We start from the raw sequence: 22,773 nt of genomic DNA on the forward strand, positions 1-22,773 counted from the left end.
ATGGTTTTCAGAAACTTTCACAACTCTACTGCAAATCCCACCTTTTGTGCTTTCACTTTATCCTTTTAATATATTGTTTGTACAGAATCATGGAATAGAATAGAATTACTATATACAGACTCTTTATTTTCATCACACAAAAAGTACAACAAAACTGTACGCAATTCTATTCAGTGCAAAGAGAGTAAGCAAACTATTTTAATAAACTTTCTTTTTCGATGTAATAAGATTCAAAAGAGAATTCTAATAAGTAAATGTGAGTGTTTATATATATATATATATATATATATATATATATATATATATATATATATATATATATATATATATTTGTGCCTGTAAAAATACTGGTTGCAGTTGAACCTGAAAACATAACTTATTTATTGAAGTTTAACAACATTTCACATTAAAAATGCTGAATGGGAACACGTGTGCACTGCTTTTCCCCTTCTACTGAATTTCTGCAGATTAGTGTTTTTGATGTATTACTTATCGTCTCCTGAGCCCTGCTCCCAGAACATAGGATGGCTCTTGATCTGACCCATGTGCACTACTTCCTTCTTCCTTTTCCGTTATTCTCTGGCAGTGACAGAGTCCACACATCCCAGTGAGCATGATCACCTCTATTTAACCGTGCCTTTTGGCTCAGAGACACATAAACCTTGCAGCAGCAGTGATACCCAGCATTCATCTGTCTTTACTCTGACCAGTCATGAACATCATCTGGCTTTGCCTCCCAGCAGCACTGCTCGTTACTTCAGCCTTGTCTGTTCAAATGACTGACATAAGGAACCTCAGAGGTAAGTTATTTCACATATTTTCTAATATGTACAAATATATATATATAGATTATTGTACTACCATATATAGTAAATATAAATATGCTTTTTCCAGTTTCCCCAGGATTCAATCAAAGTATTGCAGGAGTAATGCTGGTCACATCTTTAAATGAGCTCAACCAGCCTGAGTATGCTTTCAATGCCAGTGAAGCTCGCAGGCTCTGCTGGTCCTTTGGACTGAACATTGCTTCAAAAGCACAAGTACAGAAAGCTCTTTTTAGAGGTTTAGAAACATGCAGGTGAGACCAAAGTGAGAGAAAAAATCACCTCAGTATCACCTCTGAGTAATATAACGAGGAGCACCTAATGTAATATTTTGTTCAGGTTTGGATGGATTGATGAACACTTCGCAGTCATTCCCCGCATCCACCCAATTCCCAGCTGTGGCAGGAATAAGAGCGGCTTGGTGCCCTGGCGAGCCAGCGTAAAACAAAAGTTTGATGTGTTTTGCTTCAACGAGACAGGTGAGTAACTTTGCACCTGCATTTTACTTATGAAGAGACAAAAGATATTTAAAAAGTGATTGTGCATGCTGTTCACAGCTTTGTTATTCAAAGAATAAAACAGGTCTGCTGTATAGTCTATGTAAATAAGAATACATTAGTATTAATGAATACTCTTAACACAAACTTTGATTCTTTATTGTATTCGCATTGGATTTTAATTTGTATTCAGCAGCATTTTAGTATATTCCACATAACTAGGATGGGGGGGAAAAAAAAAAAAAAAAAAAAACATTGGAGAGCATTTTTATTGAAGGTTTTTCAAATACATACAATACACTCCTAGCACTTTCCAAAACAATCATCATTTCAAACAGGAGGAAGTACAAAAGAAAAGAAAAAATAATCAGAATTGTTTGAAAATCGTCTAATCTTTGCACAGATGCAGCGATACAACGAATGGATGAAGTAACTGACAGTCCTTTGAAGAGCACACATGGCGTGGGTCACACACACCACACCACAACACCACCATCCACATCTTCCTCCTCGACTCCTGAAACGCTCGACAGTGAGATAGAACCAGCCCGCTTTGCCAGCAGCTCACAAAGCTTTACTGCGGGTGGGACTCGTAATCTGAACTCTGTCACAGTCAGTTAACACAGCACAAGACTAATAGACAGGCAAAGGCCTCGTTATCAACAGTGTGCATGTTTCATATTTTAGGAAAAGCTGTGCTCATCTTCTGCTCCTGTGCGCTTCTTCTGCTTATAACAATCATCCTGACATACCTCAAATTGTAAGAGCTTTTTTTTTTTATAATACATAAAACACAATAAAGTTTCTCTTGTTGCATATTATTACATCTTTTTCCTGTCCATCTGTTAATAAAAAACAGAAGACGTTGCTCTCAGAAGTCAGACGTGAAAGAGCAGAAAGAGTACATCCAGACAGAAGAGTGGATCTGTGTGAAGACCCCTACAGAAACCAAGAAAGCTGCTGAGGAAGATGAGAGGATAGAAGTGGGCGACGACGCACAGTAAACGTTATTCTGATGAGAAACTGTTTGTGATCCTCGATTTGTGTTAAATTAAGAGACAGAATGGCTGTAACGTGATTTCTTTTTGTATTCTGTTAAATGGTGCATTTTAGCCACTGGAGGGCAGTGTTTGTAATAAAATGATTTTAAATACTCATACGGGTTTGGTGTTCTACACAACAAAAACTCATAATAACAGCTTTTCTGCAGGTTTACCCACTTCTTAAATTGTGGGCTTCCACAGCTTTGCCTTTGAATACTTGAGCCTCGTCCCTTACAATTCAATTTTAGAAAACCCATCTGCTATTAATTTGCAATTAGTTAAGTATTGCTCTTTTAGTTTTAGTTTTATTGAAGTTTTTATTCCATCACAGCCAGCCAGAGGCACTTTTTACAAAATAAATAAATAAAGGTAAATGTAGATATCTTAGAGTGCAACATGCTTCGATTCTGTCAAATGTGAGGTCCTCTTTACTCGCTGTGGGAATTCATAGATTCAGCCTTCACTGCATCAACAATGAAGCTGAGTTCATTGCACAGCGTTTCGTGTCTGTAGGCCATCCGGACCTGGGCGACGTTGGTCTTACGGATATCGTTTCCTTCGGGTCCATCTTTCAGATAGTTCTCTCCCAGGAAGTGCATCTTATCCTTGCAAAAGTAATCACAACAGTAGGTGGAAGAAAGGATGATTAGATCTTGTGTGAGTTGACCAATGCCTGCTAAGACAGAATTTATGTTGTCTTTTTTCAAATGAAGGATGTGACCACACCTGGTGAGAAAACCCACTCTGCAGCACACTGTTCCTGGCTATTTCACACACATCACAGGTGCTGAACTTCCACAGCTGAGCTGCTATGGCGTACTCCTCCATCAGTGGTTCCTCAGAGGATACACAAATAGCAGATAAGCTTTATTCAGACTACAGAAATGAATCAAAATAACAAATACTGTATTAGTTAGGCAAACAATGGTTTTGGATCACTGAATGATGACCTGAAAACACAGTTTCCTGTAGATTTTTTATTTATTTATTTTTTACCTTGGTGTAGTGGAACAGCATGGGATCATCTGTGGACAGGGACACACACAGACCTTTGTGCAGGAAGTCTTTTAGCGGGCTTTTGGAGTATTCCAGGAACAGGCCATTGTTGCTGAGTGGAGACATTGCAATTGGTACCTGGGCTAGGTAGTACAGGTACTGCAGCACTGGGCTCTGTAGGAAGTTTGACAGAGGTGCTGCTCGTGAACGTGAAAGATGGGAAAACACACAAATGTACACACTGTCATTGTGTGTTTTATCTTAATGCTGAGTGAGTTGGAGTCCGTACTATAGCGGTGACCTTTGGGATATTCTGCAGTTTATAAGCAATGCTTTGTGGTTTACTGGTTTATAACTCGGGACAGTCGTGAGTACCTTCCTCAGGTTGAGTCCATGTGAGATGTTGTCAGCAGTGAGAAAGGCAGAGACCAGATGAGTGAGTGATCCAGCTTCTCCACAGTGGGGACGGAACTGGAAGGTGTTCAGTCCACACTCTCTATACAAGACGCAGAAGAGTATAATAAGCAACATCACATAACAGCATTTAATCATCTTCATCACACCGAGTGCCGATCAGCTTTAAGCATCAAGTAGTTCAGAACTGGCTTTCCTGTAATTTATTAGTCACTCTTCCACTGACAGTTATACAAAGTGACAGAATAAACTGTCTTTTGAGGGCTGGACACACACTGCTAGGTCAGGGTCTAACATGTCCTACATCCATGTCAAGTCTTCCTTCATCTATGTGTTTACGAAAGAAAAAAGTATTCTTATTGTCACACAAAGGAGTTGTCAGTTATTCGGCAGGGCAGATACCTCTTAAGCCGTCTGTGCGTTTCCAAAATTAGAATATTAAAAAATGAATCAGCTTTTATTTTTTATGGTCTTCACTGCTGGTACAACCTTTCTGTACATCTGAGATAAAACATTTAAATTGGGGCTTAAAGCATGTCTGCAACTTCATCTTAACCCTAATTTCTTGTCTGTGTTTCCCCATCTAAAGATTAATCATTACAGGGTAGAGTAATACAGCTTTATATCATGATATACACATATAGTTGACATGTTTTAACTGTCTTTGCATTTTTCTCCCTTTCTGTGCAGAACTCTGAATTACCTTGGGTTTCATATACTTATATTGAGTCACCCATTTAGCAGACATCAAGTAAATTCAATCTGCCTGCTTCTGATACTTCACCGTACCTGGGGAATGATACTTACTTTCTGAGGTTGTTGAGGACTATGATGTTTGCGTACATGTGGAAGATGTAGTAGCTGTATGGAGGATTTTCAACTGAAGTCCACTGTTCTGGTTTTGGGCTCCTGAAGGAGAACATGTGATCGCTGTGTTTGGACTCATCGTCCACGCTGTCAAAGCCAGACACCTGCATCCACAAAAACAGTCATTTTCTGCTGGGATTTTTTAATGAAGCCCGGCAGGTATTAATATTAAATGGTTATTAGTCATTTGTTTCCACAAATGTTACCAATCAACAGTCAGTTATTTTTATATTGTGCAATATATGGACAGACGTACTGGGCCACCTGCAGGTTACACCCACAGGAGCTTATACACCTGTGGCAATGGGACTAAAAACACCTGTACTTCAATATTAAGTAGTGGAACACAATACCTTTGCCCATACAGTGTATTTCTGAACAATTTTACATTTTATGAAGCCAGTTTATATTATAAAGACATGTTTTCATATTGATGCGTCATTATATTTTCATTGCCCTAATGGGTGCATCTGCTTACCACTACAGTATAGTCTGCTATATCACTCAACTATTATTATACTGCACATAAATGCATCATTTGAAGACATGAAGTACATCTTTTTGTGCAAAACTGATCCTCATAATATTTGCTGAGATCTGTTTTGGTACAACAAATCTTACATATTTGAGGAAAATGTGAAGTTCTTTGTGTTTCTGTGGGTTGACTGTGGCCTCAAACAAAGGAAGGAATATGTTCTCCAGCATCTTGGCAAAATTGGGTATCAGCTTCTTTAGCTTGAAAATATCACTGCAACATAAAAGTAAATTTTAGATTTCACAAAATGCATTTACATTAAAAGCCTGCATTTTCAGCATGAAGCACTTACTATATTCTGGGCACTTGAATCATCCACCTTATGTTTGGAGAGTATAATTTGTGGTCAATAAACCACTTGGACAGACTGTACCACTCGTCAGGAGACCTTCCGTAGATGGACAGGCGTGGCTCTACATGCTGATACTTGCTCTCCTCCAGGCCACGGGCCACTTCCTATAAAAAATGGTGAGAGGAAGAGTGCATCAAGTTTTCTCTGCATCACTCCGTCTTGAAATTGATGAAATGCTACAAATGATGATAGTACCTTTATGATGCAAGCAAAATACTCTCCATTAACAACATTGTCAGTTTTCAGGAAGATTTCGCGAAGCTCACTGGCTCCCACTGGGTTATACTTCGCATTGAACTTATCAAAGCGGTGGAAGGTTTGTCTCCCCTGTAAATGTAATAAATCATAAAGTGTGATTCAGAATCCCAGAATGATGCAAGCAGCAGAAAGACAAAATCTGAAATTCTTAAATATATTGTCTTAATGGAATATTTGAATTCAAAAGAATAGACAATATTTCTCACAGCATGTACGTCGAGAGAGTCCACAGTAAGGTCATAGGGGTCCTTGTTGAGGTGCTGGAAAACCTCTTTGAGTGTCATTCTTTGTCCACCCTTTTCTAAAACTACACGTTCTGCATCAGTCTGATACGTCTTCTGGATGAAGGTGAGCAGATGTTTCTGAGACATGCATGCAGCTGCATGAATGTGCGTGTCCACCTGCAAGAAAGAAACCGTATGTTCAGTCTGCACGCACTAATATCCTATATTTAACCCCTCCCAGTTGGGCATGCTCAGAAGGTATTCAGGCCCAGCAATCCAAGAGGCAACTAAAACAGATGTCTGAACCACCTCAACTAGCTTTTCCTTTCCAGATGGATCTCAGAGTGGAGGTGATGCTCTGTTGTGACAAAAGGAGCAGCAGCACTGAAAATGTGCTTCACTTTGTGCCAAAGATGCAGAACCAGCTCTTACTTTGGATGGTGTAATTGGTGAAGCTTCCCCTGAGGCTTCAGGCTCTGCCTCCTCTACAAACGACATTGCTGTCACATTCAGAAGTTCTTCAAAGTGCTTTTTGCCAAGCAATTAAATGATAACAGCTGCAGGTTAATCTGGGTAGTTTGCAGAGCATGCTTTAGTATCTACACTCACTTTAAAGTTCAGTCAGATGTAATGGTTGCCTCACTTCCCAGAGATGGAATACTAACCTTTCTAACATTGTAGAAATCTCTGTGAGGCACACGTTTTAATTCCTTGAGCTCAGCCATCTCATTGAGCATCTCATGGAGGTTGAATTTTGAACTCAAGAAATTTAGTCTCCTATGACAGTAGGTTTTCCTGAAAATTGAAAGTGACACTCAGTTCATTCTCTAAAAAGTGCAGAATGGATGATAACCGGTTTTTCAACCAGCATGTCTGCATAATTGTTTTGGAAACTTACGTGGGTCCATCTGCAGTCATGGCAAGCACATGACTCAGCTCTACAGCAAAGGTCTCCAAGTCTGGGTAAGGAAGGTCATGAGGCTGGTTTTGTTTGAAAGCCTCTTCATTATCATACACATAAACTATCCCATCCTTCATCTTCAGTTTATAATTTAGATCCTTGGGGATGTTGTCCATGCAGTAGGGATCCTCCCCAGCTTCTGAACATGGGCACATGTCTGGTGGTCGCAAAGGTTTTTCCATTACTTTCATATAAATTAGAACAAAGCATGTTTTTAAATTTTGTTATACATACAGCTCAGCTTCGTACATCATACCTGGAAGGACCTCATCTTCTTCGCTCCAGGTCGTGTTCTGAGCACTTCGTAGGAACTTGCTCGTCGTTCTGCAGAATCTGTGATAGGCTAGCTTTGAGTATTTCTCTCGAAGAAGCAGAGCTTTAAACAGATTTTTGGCGGCCTGATCATAGTCGTCCAGTGTGATCTGAGAGGAGGATGAGCATTAAACATAAATTCAAGTCTAATCCAATAGTAGTAATAGTGAGGGCTACACTGGATCATGGAGGGACACTGTGCAGTGACTGGCTGCTAGATTTTGAAGCAACAATGCTTTGACTGGCATCTAAATTCATCTTTTATACTTCAAAATGTAGACAGTTTTGCACTTTTAAGATTTTGAATTAATTCCTTCAGAGGGTGGCAGGAAGACATGCAGTTGTCTCTACTTCCAATAATTCGATTTTTTGGATACTGCACACTTAAATCATGCTACATTCAATTTGAAGATATTGTCATTTCACATTTGTCTGAGTTTTTTTTTTTTTTACCATTTAATATTCAAATTCAAAATATTACATATGGGATGTATATGTATGTAACTACACCAGTTGGCACTTTCAACGAGAGTACTTACACCAGCACAGTAATCTCCACTAATAGTAACCCTCTGATAATCAGGGCAGTTTTCCTGCACAGATGAGCTGGTGGAACTGGGGGACATGAATGGTGTCACTAGGCGTGCCCAATCTGCATTGGCTGGGACTTGTAGGCAAAGTGACTTGGAACGAATCATCCTCAGGCTGTTCCTCCTGAAAAGTCAGCAACTTGATTAGCATTTGGTGCAAAGCTCACTTAAATGAACGAGTCTTTACCTAAAATCATGGTAAGATGACTCATTAAAAGGGGCCTATTATGCTCAGTTTTAACTTCACATTTATATCATTAGACTCCACAGAGCCGCTTTGCATTATTTACAGTTTGAACTTTGCACAATCTGTTTTAGTTCATCCCCCTTTACCCCCACCTTCCATTTTTATGGAAAAGAAAAGATTTAAATAACAGGTGGGTGTGGCTTCAGTGCTAACAGTCAGAGCTGTGTGCCTAAGGAGACTATATTACATCATACAGAATCAAGACCACAAAAGAAAAATCAAAAGGAGCAGACTGAAAACTTTAAGTCTTGGCTCATGTATATCTAACACCACATAAATAATAAGCAAAACTGAAAATATACGTCTTATAAAGGGATTTTTGTTTTGTTTTTTATACTAGGATAATTTTGCTTGCATGAACAGACTGATCTGCGGTTCAGAGTCCAAGCAGGACTTACCTCTTAAGAGTCTCCTCTGACTGCTGCTCTGCCAGCTCCTTAAGCAGTTCATGGTCTTTGGCTTGCTGGAGGCCAATTGGGCAGTCCTCAGGCATCGTGAACATCGACAAGGCATTTTTGGTTTCTTCTTCTTTTAATGCCGATGCATATACTTTCTCTGCAAGCAACTGCGTCTCCTCCTCCACCTCACTCAGATTCACCTTTAGAAATTGACGAGGCATGTCTGCAAGAGACCAGAAGCATCAGTAAAATGGCCGGCGTCTGAAGTCTCTGACTGTAGAGTGCAAAGGAGGTCTGCAGTACTTGTCAGGACGTTAAATGCTCTGACTACTGTGTGGTGTTTTGTAAACAGGGAAATCTACCTGTGCACGTGTTTGGGGACAGGGCATTCATCATCGCAGGTCCTCTCTCGCCGCAGCTGGTAGACTTTATAACTATCACTGCGCCCAACAAACGCAATAAGTTGTTTATATTATAGTTACATTATAGCCGTTAATATCCCTGCTCTTATTTGCACAGTTTTTTCTTTTTCTGTTTTTAATAATTTTTTTAATTTTTAATAACTTACTAACTGTACTGTATTTTTTTCATTATGCTGCAAATTGTTTTTTGAATCTGCGTGCTCCATCTGCCTGTCACTTTGATGCTGGAACACCCAAATTTCCCCAGTAAGGGACAATAAAGGATATTTCTATTCTATTCTGTTTCATTATCCAACTATTGCACAGCATCACCACCTAGAGAGTTCTGAGTGAACTGTTTGTTAAAATGTTAAAAACTAAGTTCATGTCATGCGTGATGTTTTTAACACCTCTTATATAAAGGAATGCAGTCAGCGCAATGCAGTAATATTTAATATCATTATTAACTGCAGTAACATTAATATTAAGTCATCGAATTTTCACGATATTTTCTGCTCAATAGTGATTGCGGTGCAATTATAGCTTCTTCATTCATCAAGTACTTTTCTAGATATGCATGTATTTATTTATTTATGAATTATTACAAGTCATTTTATGAATAAATGTTGTATGAAAATGCTGCATTGTTGTGCTTTTAATGCCTCTTAGTATATTTTAAACTTGGGCTGAATTATCACACTCCTCCAGGATAACGTACATCCCTACAAAGTGGGTCTTAAAATTGAAAAATATGCATATATGTAAAAACACTTTCTCAGTTATATTTAGAATAACATCTGGAAACTCGTGAACGTTGTTCAATTCAGATTAGATAACGTACTGAGACTTTATGGTACAACTTCCTCTCAAAGTTGAATGAAAATGACATTTTCTTCACTTTTGTAACCAAGAATTTCAAATTAAAGAGCATTCTTTGTCTTGTATTTTTGAGAAATACAATTGTTTATATTAAGAACTCACATAAGCTATTTACAGAAATTAACACCAGTTATTTTTTGCAATGTGAAGTTTTTCTTTTTTTAATTAGTGTGCACTCAAAAATGGGACTTTAGTACACACACACACCTCTAGGCAAATCAGAGTGGGTCGACCTGAAGACTTGTAAAGTTACAAGTTACATAAAAATAAACTACACTATTGTGTGTACTATACTTTGATATAAATAATGAACAGACCTGCATAAAATTCATTAAATCCCCACCAGACATATGTTGAAAGAATTTTGAATAACTTCCATTAGTTAAGTTAGTTCAACAACATTAACCAGATATGAAAGGAATGCAAGTCTTCTGTTAAAATAAACTCCTCTTTTTTGTCTCCTCTTTTGAATAGCAGTGATTCTCTTTTAGCTCTCATCAACACTACAACTGAAAAAAAAAATCCCTTATTTTAACTACAGTATATACACGCAATCTGTTTACAGTATATCAAACCAAAAACGTGACCTAACAGACAGTGTCTTGATTATCATTGTAGTGGTGAAACAACAACAGAGAAAGACTGCGTGGTACATTGTAATCTGAGGCGGCTTCTGTTCTGCCAGGGTGTTTCCAGGAAGCTCATCAATCAGGACACACAGTATCCTGAATGCATCACCGTGGGCCTTTATGGCTCTACAACAACACTTTGGAAAGAAAGACTCAAAGCCACTTGGCTGATGGGTTCATGAATCATTAAACTTCCTCTCTTGCCACACACACCTAAATAATTTAGATGAAACCCATGCTTTTGTTTCATAAAAAAAACTGTAGTTCAGTGCTTCACAACGAAGGGCAGTGAGGATTAAACTGGGATTCCTCATTTCTGAGTGATTTCTTTTTTCAGGGCTACCTGTAAGCAAAAACTACTAAAGGCAACATATTTGTGTATAGAAAGGAATAAACAAAAAACTGATAAGTGTGAAAGACAAGACTAAGTATATGCATTATTTGGCAGACTTTGCACAAATTACAGCAGGACCTGGCCTGTGCTTGCAATACAGCCTAATGTTCAGTGTGCTAAACTGCCCTCGCCCATATATCTGAGTTAAATAGAGGAATGACCTACGATGTAGTCTTTGTAATAATTATATTAAAATGAATCAAGTTAAATGAACATGAAATAAAATATACATAAAGACGAATGTTTTTATAGACAGCAGCTGCTGAAACAGCTATGAATGCTGCCTTCAAACAACACCAACAACAACGTTAGCACCAAAGTTCAACCTAAACCTGACCTCAGGCCGGCCTCAAGCTGGCCTACATCCTTTTTAATAGCGTCTGCATGTCCATCGCCTTACACGACATTACATTCTGATAGGAGATCAAATTAAATCTGACCGATTCTGCACTCTGCTTACCTGACCGCTCACCTATGCACGCCATCTGCACCGCATGACTGACAAAAGAGGGGGCGGGTCTGCGAGGTGGCTTTTGAGGAAAATCTGTCCCAGGATTTACCGGAAAGGTCGATGGGTTAACGAGGTAAGTCGAGCTTGAACTCGGAGTAAAGGGGGCTCTCTAGGTCACCGCGGGAGCTCATGCTGAACACACAGACTGGTCCATAGTTTCGGTTTAAAATCGTCTGTCTGTATTCTCTATCTGCGACAGATTATTTACTGGATAAATGTGTTCTATAGATTAAATCTGTTGAGCCGCATTTTACTAACAGCACTGCTTAAGTTTTTTGTTTGTTTCTTGCGTTGTTTTGGGCTCAGTAGCTTTCACTTCAGTGGGATTTACACACTCAGATGCAAAAATGCGTGAATGTCCTTCATGTTTGTTCCTAGTCTGCTCTCATGTCTGTTTGTCATTTGACGCGTTTGACGCTGCTGTCATTTCAGATAAAAGAACACGGGTTAAAAAAGCATCCGTGCGGGCCAATTCTGTAATTCTATCATTTGCATTATAACATGTCTGCCAAAAAATGACTGGCGATGTTTGAATGCGTTTTGCCCCCATAGACTTTTTTATGTTGATGAATAGAATTTAGTCGCCATGATTTAGAACGTTATTCTACCAACTCTGCGTTTTACATTATATTCAGATTTATTTAGTTATTTATTTATTGCGACTTCTGGTGACATCTTCTGCAGATCTCTCTAGAAAAATATATTTTTATTCCCAATGAGACTTAATCTGGATAAATAAAAAAATATATATTTCTTTGTTAAACATTGATTGCAGCGCCTACCCTGTGACAAAAATGTTCTCAGAATGACTTGTTATCATTCACGAGAGATATGTTTGCCAGATTATGGGTCAATAAGTCAAGAATCACTTTTCTTTTCTTTTCTTTTTTGACTCACAGTCATTTCTTATTTTTCTCAAAGTGAAAACTGTATATTTATAGCAGAAATAACTTAAGTAAATACAGTAAGATGAGTCTTTTATACTAAAATGTACTTAATAAAGACAAAATGAATGGTCTAATATGTAGTAATGATATTTAGAATGTGGTAACTGATGAATGGGGCATCCAATCCAAATCTACTGCTGAAACCTGGACATGTTAACCTGCACAAAACCCTGAAAATAATTTTTAAACCCACCTGTTCTAAAGCACAAGGCTGGCCTGCTTACTATTTGGCTATTATGTTTAGTCTAGCACACCAAATATCCATTATAATAAGTACATTTAATCCTAACCTTTGGGTAATAATACCAACATCTACTCATTGTTTAACAAAATTTGAACTGTTTACTTTTATTTAACAGGAGATGTAGGCTTTTTTTTCTTTTTTTAAAAAATATTTCAACCACTTTCAGCTGGAATTTTGGATTCTTCCCCTTTTAAACTTTTACTTGCTATTTTTATCAATTTGGATTCCTTTCAGGTTCCTGTTTCTCTTTCTTATGATTTCCTTAAGTTAACTTTCTCATTCAAAGCTGCTGTGGTCCTATACACTGACACCCATTTGGAGCTGCTGAAGCCTACAGCACTCTGTTCTGGTAAAAGCTGTATGATCCAATCATGATCATGCAATCACAGCTGTGGGGAGAATAAAAAAATGGCGTGTGGTTTTGGAGAATTGTTACACCTATGCCTTCTATAGATAGTGAGAGCTGCTATGATGTGGTTTGGACACAGTGGCATTAACAAAAGGACAGCAGGTGGAAGCTGGAAGTGGAAGACTTAGAAGATGGTAAGATGTTTTTCAGTGGGAGGGACAGCTCAGGTCGAGCAGTCTGGAGACAAAGTTAGAGACAAGATTGAGGATGTAGTGAAGAAGGACATGCAGAGGATTGGTGAGACAGATGATCTGCTGTAGTGACCCATAAACAGAGCAGCCAGAAGAAGATAAAGAAGAAGCTTACACCATAGCAACCTCACAACCATTTAACCTGTTGTGCTTACCTTATCTGCACAACAGCCATAGCCTTATCTGAACGTGTCGTCATCTCAAGTTGGATTCTAAAGAAGGTATGCGCAGATTCAGCGATACCTTAAGAGATGCTGTCTGCAGTTTAGGAGTCTACCATCTCTTTCTATTTAAAGGAGCCAGTGGCATAATGTTGGCAGTGCTACTAGTACTGTGAATGTGTTAAAACTGGCCGTCAACAAAGGGAGGGTTTCAGTCAAAGTCAGACATAGCCTGCTGCTCTTTTTCACTATTCTGCTTTCTGTCCATTGGGAACACATGCTCTCTGATACAAACACACAGCTGTGTGTCACCTACTGTACGGTGTGCACACACGGAAATGGCGAGAGGAAAACAGACTCCTGCTTGTATAACCACCAGAGTCCTTTTTAGTCATTAATTCACAGTCTTATGAATGTGCTGGAAAAAACTGGACCCCTCCTGATATTTCATATTTTCATAAGTCACTATCCTCCGTCACTACTCAGTAGATATTAAAACAATAGACAGACTGAGCTTTTTGGCAGTACATTAAAATAATTTTCATATTATTCAATTCTGATGCTGTTGCACACGTGTTTATTAGATAACAGCAATTGAAAACAGGTGTGGCACAATTTCTGAGCACCAGAAAAGGTTTGTCCTCAGGTAGACAATGTTTATAGGCTAGTGACTTTAACTTCTAATGTTATGAAAGTATTTGAGAAGATCATAACTCAAAGGTTATGTAAAGAGGTTGAGCCATTTTTGGTTAAGTATCAGTTTGCTTATATCTACAATAGCATCAATATTCTATTAATTCATTTGTTTTTCTGTCAATTAAACCCATAAATGAACAGCTCGTGACAGAATGACAGATATGTTTGTTGAGAAGATTTTTGAGGTTAAATGGGCCTTTTCTTTATTATTTATTTATTCTAACATCAGCGTGCCCTTGTCTCGATTTGTGTTGATGTCATTTGATAAAACAGTTACCTGATCCAGGGTTATTTTCTCTTATGGGAGGCTTATGTAGTCAGCCTGATCCCCTGTATGAACTGTGAGTTCAAAGCAAAGATGATGATCATATCCGTTTGCTAGGTTTTTAAAATAAAAAAGCAACAGATACATATGCATGTAATATATTCATATTATGATTAGGAGTCTATATTATATACTACACCACTGCATATTTAAATTTTTAATGGAGGCTTTACTGATTCATTGTTTTATCTTTTAAAGTAGATTGATGTTTGTTTCCTTACGTTAATAAAACTAATTGTATTTATAATTTTAAGATATTTAGCAAATTACTATGAATATGCCTGCAGCTAACTTCCACTGCACCGCTACACTGTGATCAATCTGTCGCTTAAATTACAAATGTTTGCAATCTATCTGTGACTCCTCAGCGCAGGAAAACATTTTGTTCTAGATCGTAAGAACCTTTCAGATCGTGTGTCTGGAAACACTGGATCAAATGTCCGAGAGTGGTGTTGGTCTGCAGGCAGCATTATTAGACGCTAATGTGAAGAGTATTGTAATGGTTCTCGCACTGGACTGTGCTAATGTGGGTCTGTGCACCCTCGTATTTGTGAGTCTGATTTAAAAGCACTATAATGTGGAAACATGTATCATCTCCTACTACTTGTGTAAGACCCCTAGGAGGTTTCAGGAGGCCATTAACTGAGCACTCGCACACCTATCTCAGATTCAGCTCGCTATGTTCTGCTGTCTTTATCGTTCAAAAAAAAGTTTCTCAGACACCTCACTGCTGTGGCTGACTGAGTCCCCAAATTGGTTCTTTGTCAATGTCACATCTGACAGGGAGGCCAATGACACAAGAGAAAGCCATTAACCACATTGCAGAGAGATAGACATGAGCGAGGGGTGGGGGGGGAGAAAAGGACTCACTCTTCCCTAAGCCGGGATTTGAGTGCTGTTTTAAAAGAGGTGTGTCTTCTCTTCTCATCTTTCTCAGTGGCCAGGGTCTGGAAAACAGTACAGATAAAAAAACAAAGCACTCAACTACTAATATCAAGCCGCTCTTCTTTCAGCAATTCTATAACACTTGTCAGATAGACTTTCCCGTAAGTCTGTGTTCTTTTTATGCATCAGTGGTTTAGATATGGATACACATAAACTTGTTACGAGTGACAAATGATCGCATACAGTGTAACAAATCTGTATAGAATTTGTTTCTCCCCGTCAATATCTATATGACGGGGAGAAAAATGGATACAAACGTGAAGACCTAGCAGGAAAAATTAAAGTGATTTTTGCCTTTCAGTCTTTATGATGGTGGCCATCTCAGCTACTAGACTAGTATGTCGAATAAGTCCACTCACCTCTTCAGGCTCTGCTGTGTCTGAAGTGAGTTGAAACTGTGCTCAAGGTCTCTCAGAAACATCTAAGTCATGCTGTGCTCTTGTTGCTGAGAAAGTATTTGATTTCTCACCCACCAGCCAGCAGCACACATCGCTCCATCCTTAACTCTTTCATGGCCAAATCTTAGTGCGAGGATATGAGCTAAAACCGAATCCTGAAGTCTGCCATTAATGGACCTTCCACAACTTTATGAGGCAGGTTAATATTAGTAGTAATTACATTCACAGCAGCTCAGTATATGAATTGTTAGGTTTTCCCCCAAATGTCTCGCTCCTTTTTTTTAGAGGCAGAGATGTCCTCTTGTGGTTGATTTGTTGCACTGCAGGATATTTTGCCGAGAAGTGGCATGGCACACACATCACATCAGCAGTTCTCAAACTTTTCATAGCATGTCTAACTTCAAGAAGCTAGGGAAAAGGTGTTTACAATCCCAAACTCACTCTTTTCTCCAATCACTGATGAAAAGTGTGTACTACACCACAATTGAGAACCACTGCATTAGATAAACACGTGGACCTACAAAGAAAGTAATGGTTTTCACTAAAAGGGGGTATTTTTTTAAAGCCTGTAATTGTGCATTGACTTAATTTGCTATAATTTCATTTTCTTAATAAATTTACATAGCATCCATCCAAAGATCATCCAAAGAGAGAGTCTTCTGGTTGTTATCATGTATGAATTTTGGCCTCAGGTTCTTGTGTTTACCTGACAGTAGTGGCAAACATTGTCCTTTTCTGCTGCTATATCCCGTCTGCTCCACGGTTTGATATGTTATCTGTTCAGAGCTGCCCTTTTGCTTACCTTCTTTGTATTGAGTGGTTGTTTGAGTTATTGCTCCCATTCTATCAACTTAACCTCCTAAAACCCAAACTCTTTCATGGCATGCATTTTTCATTTCTCTTTGCTATTGTGACTTTATAGTGTTTGACAAAACCATCCTAGGAGGTTAAACTCTCGCCGTGCATCTCTGGTACCAACAAGGTATTTTCACCCAGAGAACTGTCGCTCACTGGATATTTTCCCTTTTTCAGAACGATCTCTGTAAATGGTTGTGTGGGAAGATCCCAGAAGATCACCAACAATCATGTTAGGTTTAAAGTCACTTTAATCACATTTCTTCCTCATTCTGATGTTCAGTTTGAACTTCAGCAAGTTTTCGTGACCATGTCTACAAAAATGCATTGTGTTGCTGCTATTTGACAGGCTGTTTAGATATTTGCATTTAGAAGCAGTTGAACTGGTGTATTTAATAAAGTGGCTGTAAGTGAATACTGCACAACTCCTCATATCGCCTCACAAGAGGACTCAGATTTACTGGTGTAACCACAAACGGGTCCAGTCCCAGATTTAGACTGATAGTGGTGGAGATTATGAGGATAATCCTCTCAGCTCAGGTTGTCAAGGTACTTTTAGAGTTGGCTTCAGAGGCCTAGCTCTTAGTCTTGGGCCTGTATCATTTTGATTGACATTATTGTTATCAGATAGAGTGTTCGCCTGTCCCCTCTCCTCTCAGCAGTGCCTCAAACAATGAAAGTATGTGGATCTCATTGTTACCATAATTCTTTTCTGCATTTTCCAGATGAAAGTCATTTGGATTTGGGTATTAAATTTCAAATAGTGAGTGGATCTTAGCTGACAACAAGCAGGACCTAAAATAATTCTCATGATAGCTCTTTGAGTTTAATAGCAACACCTGGAGTTTAGTCTGCAGTAAGCTGTGAAATGTCTGTAAGGTTTTTTACCAGCTGGTCTAGACTCATTAGTTTGCTGATGCATCACCATGCCACAGTCAGACTGGTGACGCCAGTGACAAAACGTCTCTGGCGTCACCAGCTGATTGGCTTACTGAAGGAGTGACACCGTTACATGGTTAGAATTCTATTCTTAGAGTGATTTTGCAGTGATGAGGAACACTTTACAGTTTTACTTCCTGCAGGTTTTTCCTTTTGTCTTGGAATTTAATTCCCAGACGAAGTGTAAGTAAATTAATATTTAAGAAATCCATCGTTTGATTTACCACTAGATGGCACATTTGCTTTGCTTCAGTTTTATTGCACTATGTGTGGCTCTTTTGCTATTCTGTAATTTGTGGTTCACGTTTTGTCTTTAGTTACTGTTCTATATTAATTATTAAATGTATCAGTTGTCTATACTTCAAAAATAGAAAACAAATCTAAATCGTTCAAATGAAAACTTTTTACAACAAAAACTATATTAAATGGCCTGTATTTATATAGCGCTTTACTAGTCCCTAAGGACCCCAAAGCGCTTTACATATCCAGTCATCCACCCATTCACACACTGGTGATGGCAGCTACATTGTAGCCACAGCCACCCTGGGGCGCACTGACAGAGGCGAGGCTGCCGGACACTGGCGCCACCGGGCCCTCTGACCACCACCAGTAGGCAACGGGTGAATTGTCTTGCCCAAGGACACAACGACCAAGACTGTCCAAGCCGGGGCTCGAACCGGCAACCTTCAGATTACAAGGCGAACTCCCAACTCTTGAGCCACGATCGCCCATTCAGTTGTTTTTTTTTTTTTGTTTTTTTTTAAACTGTGAATGCTCACAATCGGGATAGGCAGAACTTAAATTTGTAATCTAATAATATAAAAAAGGAAGGTTCTCACCCAACACTGTTAATTAATAATTTCATTCAGCTGACTAACCTAAGTGAATAAATAATACCAATTTAAATTGTGCCATAATATTGCAGTTATGGCCGTCAAATATCTCTAGATGGCAATAGAGGACACATAACACCGCTGTGATCCTCACTTTGTTTCTACCTGCACTTTGAACAGCTGTAATATGAATTTCCACTAAATTAAAAGCAGGAATCTTATCATTCAAATTACAAAGAAAGAGTAGTAATAATCTTTGAGCTGATATGAAAGACCCATCTTTTATTCCCTCTGTGATTTAAATGAGTGTTAAAAAGTGCACATTTCATTGTTGTGAATACTTCTGAATATATTAAATGGTTTAGGAGGGGTGAAAATGGGACATCTGAATGATTTAAATCTGGTTCGGTCTTTGTTGTGCTGGAACGGGAACGTTTTGATCGGTGCCGTGTTTGAGTAGCTTTTGGGATGATATGGAAAGAATGTTAAACCGGAACCCCCCGCATCAGCCGACTTGTGTCCCAAACATCTTCCATTGAACACAGATGTAGCCAAAGCCTCAGCCTCCTCCAGTGGCTTCAGGGCTGCTCTGTGGTGTCGAGAGAACCAGCAAATGTGAGCTGAACCTAGCAGGAATGTGCCTGGCAACCTGTCTGCCCTTTTTTTTTTTTTTTGAGTGGGATCATAAATAGGGGGATGCAGCAAGAGAAGGGAGGGGGGCTCTAATGAGAACCTTTAAACACTTAACAGAGTCCAGGTGCTCTTTGTTTTGCTGTAACAGTCTGCCCTCAGACAATAGAGTGCCACTTTGAATTCACACGAGCCAGGAGCACAAAGAAAGGAGAGCCAAACAAGGTTTAGATTTTGTATGCAAAATGTTTATTGAATGACATTATTGCTGCGACACAAATAAAATAGAACACATTTACAAATATATAATATACCTCTAAAACAGATATCCTATTACCACAGTTTGCAAGAGTAATGACAAATAGCTACAATGCCCATATATTTCTTCCTGTACAAAAATAGCTCTATCTGTATAAGTACTTTGCTGTAACTCCTATGTAATATTTAAATAAAGTAATTCATATTTACACATACCTGCAATAAAAACAAATATGGATTGCACTTGTGTTTTTTTACAAACAATAACATTTCAAGTATATTTCAGTCCATTAAGAACTGGCACGTATATCACATAATCTAAGGCATTTTTCCCTTATACAGTGTCCAAAACTTGATATAAACTGATAGCTTTAGAGCTGTGGAGCCTATCTTCGTGTTTGGCATTGTGATGAAGATGTCTTTTCCTGATGATTCATTTGACTTTAAGTCCAAATGGAAAAGTGCAGACAAGTACTGACAGTTTCATGGAACACAATGGCACAAATCCTTAAAGGATAGCACTTATCAAAGTCTTGGCCTTGAGGAATAAATGTGTTAAGTCCCAGAATATTAGAAGAGTCCTCCCCCTTGATCGAGAGGATGAGTCCACTTTGCCAGGTATTAGCACTCTTCCTCTTCCTCTGCCATGCAGAGAGCAGCACCTGTAGTTTGCTCCATGCTGTGCCATCCAGTGTCTATAAGCAGCTGCAGTTTTTCTTTAAAAGTTGTACATTGCTGAGCTCATTGCAAGGCTCGGGCTTTGGACAAACTCAGCTGCAGCCAGTTTTGCTCTGATTCACTGACTCAGTCCTCCAGCCTGGAACAAATGTGCTGGAGCATACTTGGCTGTAGTCTGAGGCACTTCAAGAATTTTAAAGCAGAGCGCACAGGACACTACTCCTTTACTTTTGTTCCCAACTCCCTTTGCAAAGTGGTCCTCATGTCCGTCTGAGGAGGGCCTCAAGCTTGTGAACTTGTGAGTCAACCGTGCTCCACACGGGCCTCAGCCTGCCCTTCTCTAGCCTTAGTGAGACTCTGTATGATGGAAGGGAGCGACGCCTCCGGCCATATCCGTGTGCGCTAATTTTGTGGGCAGGTGCATTCCCGCCCCTTAACTTGCCCATCTGGTGCAGACGATCTGCCAGGTCGTGCACTGTGCAGGTACCCAGGGAACAGCCTGAAGACCTCTTGGTCCGGACGTGGATGTCAGTGCTGGAGGACAAAGGGAGAGGGCATGAGTCTATACTGTTCAATCCTGAACTGTTAATAGCTGACTTTGGATTTCTTGAATTTATATTTACTTTATAATAAGACTGTCAGAATTGCACGATCTTACCTGGAATGTGGCAACAATGCATCCCTGATGTCTTCTGGTCTGACAAGGTGCTCAGCCTCTGCTCTCTTCTCTACTGATATGGTGTCAACATCTCGCCTCAGTCTGCTTCCTAGCCATATGCTTAGCCTGTAAGAGGAAGGGGAAAAAATGCCATTAGTCCAAGGTAGATAATTGAAATGCTGAGTGTCACACCCTGCCTCGGGTTCAAATGAAAATCATGCCTCAGTTAACTCACCTCTTTTTCAATTCAGGATTCACTTCAAGTTCCACACAGTGTGCTACTGTTGCCAGCAAACAGCAGCAGATGAAGGACTGGAAGATCAATTTCATTTTGGCTCCTGTTTGGAGAAGGAAAAAAAAAAATCAATAGTTAGTTACTCGTACATTTTTATTAATATTTAACTATACAAATTTCCTGCTGTCCTTCTGTCCATGCTAGACTCCTTCATACTGTAATAAGTGTGCTTGCTTACACAAGAGTCCAAAAGCCAAGTTATTTGCACATATCATTCATTTATTTAGAAAGTTAAGCTAAGGTCAGATCTTGCTGGGCTAAGTAAACCTACAACCATGCTTTGGGCCCCTGGCCAGTACTGTGAAGGACACAGTCTCCCATTAAGCAGGCAAAAATAGTTCACAAACAAATGTAATTCAACTCAGTCACCTGATTAAATAGAACAATAATGTGCAATAATATGATAAACAGCACATGGTATGCTGCCCCTGTTGGATGCTTTGCACCTTAAAGGCAACTCCTTAACAGACGCACACATTAAGAGCTGAACTGCTTATATAACCAGACAGATAACCTGTTCTTGTCTCTACACTTGTGCCCTGACCTCAAAAAAGCAAGGATAAAGCCATCAGCTAGTGGCATAACAAATCTAAGCAATGTCTATTTTAAAGGCAAGTGCACATACCTTAGTCTCTGTTCTTTAGTTGGATGAGAAAGCTCTTCTTCTTCTTCTAGAATCAGCTGGGAAAGAGTACTCCACAGGTTTCTTGAGATTGCTTCTAGTTCTGTAAGGCAGCTGTGTCACTCTGCTAATAGCTCCTACACACCAGACGGACAGCCCTTTATACAAAAATTGTAGGAGGGGCTAATGAGTGACACACTCATTCTCTCATCCTTTCCCCCCCACCCCATCCAGTACACTACTGCTGCGCTGTTGTTCATGTACTACAGCAGTTAAAACTTCAGGAATGCATTTGAAAAAGCATTAAACATGAAGCATTAAAGGAAATTTAAGAGTTGCTGTCATTGTGTTCTTCTTTCATGCTTTCAGTGAGTCACAGCACTAGATTTTTTCTTTTCTTTTTTTCTTTTCTTTTTCTTTTTCTTTTTGCACCTCAGCATGACTCTTAAAAATAAAATAATGTTTGTTTGTTTGTTTGTTTGAATTTAAGTGTGTGTATAACCAAATGGGTAGTCATTATTTATGTAAGTCAAACAGTGCACTCACTGTGCCAGTAAACGTACAACATGTTCGCGTCAGATAGCTGCTTTCTCCAGTGGGTGTTAATCACAGAAAGAAAAGAGCTTTTCCTTTGTGGCTGTAATATTTGAACTTTAGTTGTAATATTTGGACTTTAAGGTCACACGGCTATAGTTTTTGTTAATGCTCTTTTCAGTCCATCTGGCTAATTGTTTGAAGTAAAATTTAAGGAATGCTTCATCAGACTCCTTTTCAGGGCACTCCCTGATGTGCTGAACTTCCACATTAGCTTGAGAATGTACTGGATGATGAATTTGAGACGTTGAAAGAGACACTGAACATAATAAGGGATTAAATAATACATGTATTCCCAACTATAAACAGAGTATGCTCTATGTTTTTGTTTGTAAGAGGCAAATATTTGACTATGGGCTTACCACAAATTTATTTAGATAAATGTGAAATGGAATTTTACAATTAACTAGAAATAAAGTTACAAAAGAACTGTCACGTGTGAACAATATTAACTCAGTGTGCCAGTGTGTGTGAGTAATCTCACCTCACTTTTCACCTTAGGAATGCAAGTTCACACAGGTGATACCAACATGTCTCATTAGTTTGAACTTTATTATATTTATATCTTTTTCATTATAACTCAAAATTTGCATGTTGCTTTTACACGAAAACACAGGAAAATGTTTTAGATTTCCACAGCGCGGAAAATCAAAACTGTCTGTGGGATTCGTGAGACAGATGCTTATTACGAGCCCCTTAGGGAGGACGAAAATAAATAAATAAATCACATAAAATTGCATAAAAAATAACCAGCTGGGGAGGC

At 39.0% G+C, this 22,773-nt stretch overlaps 3 protein-coding genes across 4 annotated transcripts; 1 reads left to right on the forward strand and 2 right to left on the reverse strand.

Annotated features, from left to right (window-relative positions):
* Nucleotides 1-645: 645 nt before the first annotated feature.
* Nucleotides 646-2,478, forward strand: lyve1a (lymphatic vessel endothelial hyaluronic receptor 1a). Its single transcript, XM_004543158.5, has 6 exons — nt 646-800; nt 895-1,078; nt 1,164-1,303; nt 1,725-1,904; nt 2,009-2,081; nt 2,181-2,478. The coding sequence occupies exons 1-6, from the start codon at nt 713-715 to the stop codon at nt 2,323-2,325; spliced, it is 810 nt and encodes a 269-aa protein (XP_004543215.2). The 5' UTR covers nt 646-712; the 3' UTR covers nt 2,326-2,478.
* Nucleotides 2,479-2,563: 85 nt separating this feature from the next.
* Nucleotides 2,564-11,397, reverse strand: ampd3a (adenosine monophosphate deaminase 3a). 2 transcript variants are annotated; one of them, XM_004543157.4, is made up of 15 exons: nt 11,282-11,397; nt 8,519-8,741; nt 7,823-7,997; nt 7,228-7,393; nt 6,909-7,128; nt 6,676-6,805; nt 5,993-6,187; nt 5,724-5,855; nt 5,469-5,632; nt 5,263-5,389; nt 4,582-4,745; nt 3,736-3,856; nt 3,361-3,534; nt 3,091-3,201; nt 2,564-2,969 (listed from the first exon to the last, which is right to left on the reverse strand). In XM_004543157.4, exons 1-15 carry the CDS (start codon nt 11,304-11,306, stop codon nt 2,793-2,795), a joined length of 2,304 nt encoding a protein of 767 aa, XP_004543214.2. In that variant the 5' UTR covers nt 11,307-11,397; the 3' UTR covers nt 2,564-2,792. The 2 variants fall into 2 exon arrangements, with proteins under 2 accessions (XP_004543214.2, XP_076739118.1); XM_076883003.1 differs by having other exon boundaries at nt 11,294-11,311.
* A 7,734-nt stretch (nt 11,398-19,131) lies between these two features.
* adma (adrenomedullin a) lies at nt 19,132-21,562 on the reverse strand. The gene is made up of 4 exons (XM_004543159.3): nt 21,420-21,562; nt 20,735-20,837; nt 20,500-20,625; nt 19,132-20,375 (listed from the first exon to the last, which is right to left on the reverse strand). Exons 2-4 carry the CDS (start codon nt 20,827-20,829, stop codon nt 20,102-20,104), a joined length of 495 nt encoding a protein of 164 aa, XP_004543216.1. The 5' UTR covers nt 20,830-20,837; nt 21,420-21,562; the 3' UTR covers nt 19,132-20,101.
* Between the last annotated feature and the right edge of the window lie 1,211 nt (nt 21,563-22,773).

This window comes from Maylandia zebra, linkage group LG1 (assembly GCF_041146795.1).
Source record: "Maylandia zebra isolate NMK-2024a linkage group LG1, Mzebra_GT3a, whole genome shotgun sequence".
Lineage (NCBI taxonomy): Eukaryota > Metazoa > Chordata > Actinopteri > Cichliformes > Cichlidae > Maylandia > Maylandia zebra.

Bases quoted from the DNA above. Each gene is read 5' to 3' on its own strand.
- adma (XM_004543159.3), bottom strand. From the start codon at position 20,829: ATGAAATTGATCTTCCAGTCCTTCATCTGCTGCTGTTTGCTGGCAACA. The intron at 20,626-20,734 runs GTGAGTTAACTG...TTCCTCTTACAG, and splicing joins AATCCTGAATTGAAAAAGAG to GCTAAGCATATGGCTAGGAA. The intron at 20,376-20,499 runs GTAAGATCGTGC...TTTGTCCTCCAG, and splicing joins GCATTGTTGCCACATTCCAG to CACTGACATCCACGTCCGGA.
- ampd3a (XM_004543157.4), bottom strand. From the start codon at position 11,306: ATGGCGTGCATAGGTGAGCGGTCAG. The intron at 3,535-3,735 runs GTACTCACGACT...AACTTCCTACAG, and splicing joins ATGGACTCAACCTGAGGAAG to AGCCCAGTGCTGCAGTACCT. The intron at 3,202-3,360 runs GTAAAAAATAAA...GTATCCTCTGAG, and splicing joins TGCTGTTCCACTACACCAAG to GAACCACTGATGGAGGAGTA.
- lyve1a (XM_004543158.5), top strand. From the start codon at position 713: ATGAACATCATCTGGCTTTGCCTCCCAGCAGCACTGCTCGTTACTTCA. The intron at 1,079-1,163 runs GTGAGACCAAAG...TATTTTGTTCAG, and splicing joins AGAGGTTTAGAAACATGCAG to GTTTGGATGGATTGATGAAC. The intron at 2,082-2,180 runs GTAAGAGCTTTT...AATAAAAAACAG, and splicing joins ATCCTGACATACCTCAAATT to AAGACGTTGCTCTCAGAAGT.